Source organism: Mesoplodon bidens (genome assembly GCF_964165515.1).
Source record: "Mesoplodon bidens genome assembly, chromosome: 7".
Taxonomy (NCBI): domain Eukaryota; kingdom Metazoa; phylum Chordata; class Mammalia; order Artiodactyla; family Ziphiidae; genus Mesoplodon; species Mesoplodon bidens.
The window spans coordinates 116,157,905-116,164,118 of record NC_138164.1 but is presented as its reverse complement, the minus strand read 5'-3'; the positions used below and the strand labels follow the sequence as shown (position 1 = coordinate 116,164,118).

The following is a 6,214-nucleotide window of genomic DNA, read 5'->3' as shown; positions in this document are numbered from 1 at the left end:
AGCGAAAATGGCCGAAGGGACGCCGTCTGCGTCCGGCGCCGAGAGGCTGCCGGGATCGCGGCAGGCGGGGGCGGGCCGCGGGGGCGGGCCGCGGGGGCGGGCCGCGGGGGCGGGCCGCGGGGGCGGGCCGCGGGGGCGGGCCGCGGCAAGATGGCGGCCTCGCGGCGAGGTGAGGGGCTGGGTTCGGTGTGCGGGGTCTCGGAGGTCGCCCCGGGAGAGGGGTTCGGTTGGTTCGGTTCCTCCTGGTGCGGGGAAGGCCGAGCTGCGGGCGCAGCTCGCCGGGGTCGTTAACCGGTGGACTTCATGTGTCCACAAGGTGAGATCCTGGCCCGGAGAACCCGTCCCGGGTCCGCGCCGCCGCTTCCCGTGGACGCGCGGGGCGGTGGAGCCATGGCAGTGAGGTCACGGCTCCCCCAAGGGGACGCTCGGCGCCCCCCGACCCAGATGAGAACCCCTGCGGGGCCAGCGGGCCGGCAGCGAGCGGGCCGGGCTTGTCCGGGGCCGGCAGGAAGGGGACACCCCGGTTTGGAGTGGGCCCCGCCTGCGGGCCCAGTGGGACCGGCTTCTGGAGCGAAGGTTTGGATTCTCGCCGGGATTGCCGGCTCACGGGCTCGTCCTGTCTCGGTGGCGCCCTGCGCGGGGCGGCGGGGGGCCGGCCGGTCGGCGGCCCATTCGAAGTCCTGGCCGCTGGGTCTGTAAGAGCCCGCGCCGCACAGCTCGTGGAACCAGAGCGAGGTACGCGGGCGGCCCGGGGCGCTCACTCGGCCGGATGGAAAAGGCCAATTTCCACATCTCAGCTGTCAGGCTCCGAAATTACTCGTGCGAGGAGAGGCTGGGACTAGACGGGAGCGGTGAGCTGGGCAGCTGACAAAGAAGCAGACTGTGGTTTGAGCTTCAGACAGAGCTTTCCCGGCACCGGGGTTCCCAAGCGCCAGACCTTTGTGCAAGGCCACGGGTACTGAGGTTCGCGCGTTTTCATTTGGTGGAAAATTACGTTTACACCAGAGCGATCCGCTTCACACCCTTCGTATATCACCCAAGGAAAAACATTCTTTCTCTTTGCTTTCACATTTAACTTCTGACGGCCACGTTGTTATTACAGTGAATCACTGACAAAAAATGCGAAGTTCTAAAAGCCACGGTTATCTTTAGTCAGAATGAGCCTCTTTCTGTAGGTCTGAAGTCGTTAGAACAGCATATCTAATTGTAGCTACCCTTCATGTCAAGTATTTAAATCCTGTGACGCTGAAGATTTTTCAACAGCATTTCTTCCCTGAGCCCCATCATCTCAAGCATAACAATGGGCAACTGGCAAATAGATCTGAAGTTCTGAAGCGAACTGTCAAGAGAAGGGTCAGAAAGGAGCAAAGTCCTGATTAACGTGAAATCCACCCAAATAATGACAGGTATCGAGGCAGCCTAGTTTAGCTTGGGCCTGGAAAAAGAAGGGATCGGGTTTAGAGAGCACCCTTCTTCCCATATCGCGATGAAGGTTTATGAATGATCTGTGCTGGGCACCCTCTGAGGCTCCCCGTGCTCAGCACATGCTGCCTCTCCATCACCCGTGTCCTGTGCTGACCCACGTAAGACCCCCACCCAAATGAGACTCCCAGAGGACCTCGAATCTGCCGAGAAAGCAAAGGCTCACCCAGGCTGGGAGTTTCTCTCTTGCCCCCTGGGGACTAAGGAGGAAATGGAGCAGGAGAGAGCGCTGTCCTTCTCGCTGCTGGCAAATTCTGAGTCGTTAATGGCGCGTCACCGCACACTGTCATCTGAAGACGCGGGCAGAATGTGTAACTGCTGTGTGGCGGGAGAGGGTTGGAAAGAGCCTAGATTGCTGGCTTAGGAGATTCTTATTTGGGGAGGGATATTTGGGGCCATGAATAAAATTCCAGAGGAAAGCAAACATCTATTATCAATGACAGAGACTTGTAACCTGAATCAAAAAACGTTTTCATCTATGTACGTGTGGCAGATATGAGATGAGAAAAGCTGTGTGTCTGGTTTCTCTCCTGGCATCTGGCCTCAGGTGTGGATCTGGGCTTTGCCTGTGGGTACACCCTGACTCCCAGCCTCAGGTTCAGAAAAGCAGATGGTCAGATCCTCCCTGGAGGGACAGTGGGTGCAGAGGTGCTGGAAAGGAACCTAGCTGCGGGCCATAAATACACGGCAACAGGAGAACAGGCCGCTGGAGCATCCTGGTAGGACTTGGGACCTCTCTGACTGTAACTTCTCTTCCAGGGAGAGCTTCCTCCACGGTGGTATCCCGCTGCTGCATCCCTGTGGCCCTCCGTCAGCCCAAGACCCAGGCCTCCCAGGCACCTGAAGTTGGCTCTTGGCTCCTGCTTTTTGCTGCTTTAAGCCCCCAGCCCCCAGCCCCACCTTCCCTATAAGTTCTGAGTAGTCATTCCACCTGAGTGGGAAGGGCGTCCACTAACAGGTGGAGAGAGTTGATATAACCTCCTCCACTGGTGCCTCCTGCTCAGCCCCACGCCGAGGGGTGGCTGCCTGACTCCCTCCGGGCCCAGGGGGGCAGGAACACGAAAACCCCTCACTTGGAAAACCTACAGACTTGTTTTAGCATAAACAAATACAAAGTGTTCAGAGCTCAGGAAAGTTGCTAGTGGGTATTAAACTGCCCCCCAAAAGAGAGAAAGACATTTTCTTTGAAGAAAGTGAAAAAGGTCACTTTTTGCTCTCCGTGTTATAACTGGGACCTAGGTCAGGGTGATGCCACCTGAGGAAGCCCAGAGTGCCGAGGCCGTCCTGCCTGCACTCACCAAGGATGTGCCCGGTCCTTTTGCTCCAGGCTAGGATGTCCCCTGGGGGGAAGCCCCAGCCCCACCCAGGAGCCCACAGGAGCCCTGCCAGGTGTGGTGACACCAGGAGGGGTGTCAAAGGAAACCAGGCAGGGGGCTGTCGGCCAGGTCTTCGTGGCCACCCTCAGGTGCCTGGGCTGGACCCATGTGTTCGCAGGGCCTCTGGATAGGTGGCGGGGCAGCCCCTTCTGTCCACCCCCCCAGGTGGGTGCCCTCGGGCAGGGTCATTTGCTGGGCCTGAGAGTCCTTAACCGCTGGCCAGCTCTCATCGCTCCCTCTTCAGATGCTGCTCTATCTGAGTGGAACGTACTATGCCCTTTATTTCCTAGCTACGCTCCTGCTGGCCATGTATAAAAGTAAGTCTCGTGCAAAAAGGCAGCTCAAAGGTGTGGGTACCCTGTGTCCTGTAACAGGAGCTCAGCTTTGTTGCCCGTTTTTCTCCAGGTCAGGTTTTCACTTATCCTCACAGTTACCTGGTCCTCGACCTGACTCTGCTCTTTCTGATGGGGATTCTGGAAGCAGTTCGGTTATACTTCGGTGAGTTGACTGAAAGCCACATAGTACTTGAGATTGTTGCTAGCTTCATGTGTGAACCTTTACATGTTGATCATTTTGTAACAGGGTTCTTAGAGACACTTTTGATTTAAACTGCTTACCCATGGTTTTGCAGGCCTCGCCTTACAGTGTCATTAAGTATTAATTTGTTTATCCGGAAGCTTTGTCCACAAGACGAAGAATATGGGCCACATCCTTGGTGGGGATGCTTCCTGTTTGGAAGCATATCGTGCACAAGCTGCCGGGTAACAAACAGCACTAAGGTTAGAACCCAGCTCAGTCATCAACCCTGGGGCCCTAAAACACACCCCCACCTCCTTCCTCCCCTTCCGTTGGCCTCAGTGGTCAGGAGGAGAAGGATCTGGAAAGTTCTGTCAGGACCCCACCAGGGCAGCAGGGCCTGGATGGTGGAAGGCTCCCTCACCTCCCCAGTCCGGCTCCTGGAGGCCCCCAGCCAAAATCTTGCTCAGCCGACTCCCCTCACGTCCTGAAGCTCAGACAGTGTAGGAGCCCCGAGAGAGCCCCCCGCTCCCTCCCCAGCTCACCATCAGGGCCCAGGCCTCCCCATTCCCAGTCACAGGCACACGGACATGAGCACATCGCTTCTAAATGGGATCACGCCGTGTGTTCCGCTGACATGTCTGAGAAATGCTCCTGCCTCTGGAATGGCTGATAGAACAGCCAAGCACATCCCGGGCCCCTGCACACGCACACCCTCGACACAGACGAGCCCGTGCCCACGGGAGGGTGGCAAATGGCACTAGAGTCGCTGGGCATCCGCAAGCCCCTCACGCTCCTGGGGCACCCTGGGCACCCGTGGCCGGAACAGCTGGAGATCAACGTCTTCCATGCTGACCCATTTGTTTGTAAAACGTGCGGTTGCTTTATTTTCTGTAAATATGCGTGAAATTTTCCAAAATGACCTTAGCCCAAAGTGAACTATTTTTGGAAATTTTAAACAAAATCTTCTCAGTCAATGTGGAATTAAGAAAAGGTGTCAGAATGCAGTTGGAATTGTCTTTAGAAAACCAAATTCCCTCTCCCACCCACACAACTGACTCAAAGACCAAGAGTAGAACATCACAGCCTCGGTGGGCTTTCTTCCTCACTAAGGAAGACACCCCCCTTTTTGCGTTTGCTTTCCCGCACTTTGAAGAACCCCCTGCAGTGGTCACAGTGGGATCGTCCACTCAAGTCCCCAGGCATCACATGGTGGTCAAAGCTGGCACTGGTCTCACGACCGAGATGCCGGGGCCTTCCCGGGCCCGTGCGTCCCAAAGCCCGGCGCTCACCCAGCATGTCTGTTCTGCTTTCCAGGCACCAAGGGCAACCTGATGGAAGCCGAGGTACCGCTGGCCGCCAGCCTGGTCCTCACGGTGGGCGGTGCCCTGCTGTCCGTCTACTTCCTGCTCTGGCAGACCCTGGTGCTGTGGGCAGACGCGGCCCTCAGCGCCATGCTCCTGGCGCTCCACGGCCTGGAGGCCGTCCTGCAGGTGGTGGCCATCGCCGCCTTCGAGGGCTAGGTGGGCGGTGCCCGGCCTGCGGGACAGCCCTGGGCAGGAGACCCTCCTCAGAGCCAGACTGTGCCCCAGCCGTCACCTCCCCCACTGACGGTTGCTGAGTGGGAAGGACATCTTCGTGCTGACCTGCCTCAGTGTTTGTTAGAGGGTCCGATGGTGTGGAGGGTCTGTGAGGCGGAGGTGGGGTCGGGAACCAGGGCAGAACAAGGTGCTGGGCAGGGGCTGCGTGTGGCGGAAGCAGGGGTGGGGCCGTCCTGACCGGTCTGCGGGGAATCGCGGGGACGTCTCTGGCTGGTGGGGATCTGGCTTCAGCAGCCACCGACATCCAGGGTACAGAGGGGGATGAGGCCTTCAGAAAGCAGGCAGCCAGGCCAGTGCCCTCGCGGTGTCCGTGGCATCTCCCTCTCAGGCCGGGATCAGCCGTCTCTGCTCTCCCTGCAGCTTCGGGGCGGCACAGGGACCAGGGGTCCTGCTCTGCTTGCCGAGCCCCGGGCAGGTGGTGCACTCTGCTGCGCACAGGAGACACCTGCCGCGCACAGGAGACACCTGCCGAGGGCCAGGCAGCTCGGGGCTGCCGGGTTTCCCCTCAGCCGTGACACCTTTCCCTTGGGGATTCTGGAGAAAGGTGAAGGTGACCTGGAAGCCCCAGTGCAGGGGGTGGGGGGCGGAGGAGAGCTGGAGAGTCCCCAGTAGGGGTGCTGTCCGGCTCCCAGGCCCTCTGTAAGTGCTCCTGGAAGGAGTCTGCGCCGATGTTTTCTAGTGACTTCCCTTGGTCTCAATTTCACATTTTCTACGTCTGGAGTAGTGTTGTGTTTGAGCATCTGGATATTCTCTCTTCACGGTATTTTTAAATAAAGAAGCTTCTCGACCTCTCTGAACTGCCCCTGGCTGCAGTCACCTGTCTCCTCCAGGGTTCTCCCTTTATCCCTCAGGGCACAGGCCGCGTGCCCACTGCAGGCCCCACGCCGCATCCCCGGAGCTGCACTGCCCCAGCCTGGGCCTCCGCGGGGCTGGCCTCAGCGAGGGGGACTGGTGCTGTCAGCCTCGTCAGTCTTACCCTTAGGGGGCCTGTGGGAGCGGAGAGCTCTCTGCTCAGCCAACTTCTTTAGCTCAGGACCAGTGTGCGCCTCTAGCCCCGAAGGCCAGTGGGGGCGTCCCCCTGCTTACCCTCCTGTGCGCTCAGCAGGGCTCCACCCTCTCTCGCCCACATGGGCTCAGGGAGGCCACGGTGGACGCACCTGCGGTCTTTGGGAACCTCAGCCCCTCCCCTGCAGACCCAGGCAGCAAGATACCTGTTGTCCTCCGGGTTCACAGCCTGCC

General features: G+C 59.0%; 1 protein-coding gene across 5 annotated transcripts; it reads left to right on the top strand.

The window, feature by feature from the left end:
- The first annotated feature begins 111 nt into the window (after positions 1-111).
- TMEM80 (transmembrane protein 80) lies at positions 112-5,772 on the top strand. 5 transcript variants are annotated; one of them, XM_081240925.1, is made up of 6 exons: positions 126-169; positions 317-576; positions 2,242-2,274; positions 3,082-3,175; positions 3,264-3,356; positions 4,692-5,772. In XM_081240925.1, the coding sequence occupies exons 1-6, from the start codon at positions 151-153 to the stop codon at positions 4,895-4,897; spliced, it is 705 nt and encodes a 234-aa protein (XP_081097051.1). In that variant the 5' UTR covers positions 126-150; the 3' UTR covers positions 4,898-5,772. The 5 variants fall into 5 exon arrangements, with proteins under 5 accessions (XP_081097052.1, XP_081097051.1, XP_081097054.1 ...); XM_081240926.1 differs by lacking the exon at positions 317-576 and having other exon boundaries at positions 112-169; positions 2,242-2,261; XM_081240928.1 differs by lacking the exon at positions 317-576 and having other exon boundaries at positions 138-169.
- Positions 5,773-6,214: the final 442 nt, after the last annotated feature.

Bases quoted from the DNA above. Each gene is read 5' to 3' on its own strand.
- TMEM80 (XM_081240925.1), top strand. The intron at 577-2,241 runs GTTTGGATTCTC...CTTCTCTTCCAG, and splicing joins GACCGGCTTCTGGAGCGAAG to GGAGAGCTTCCTCCACGGTG. The intron at 3,176-3,263 runs GTAAGTCTCGTG...GTTTTTCTCCAG, and splicing joins CCTGCTGGCCATGTATAAAA to GTCAGGTTTTCACTTATCCT.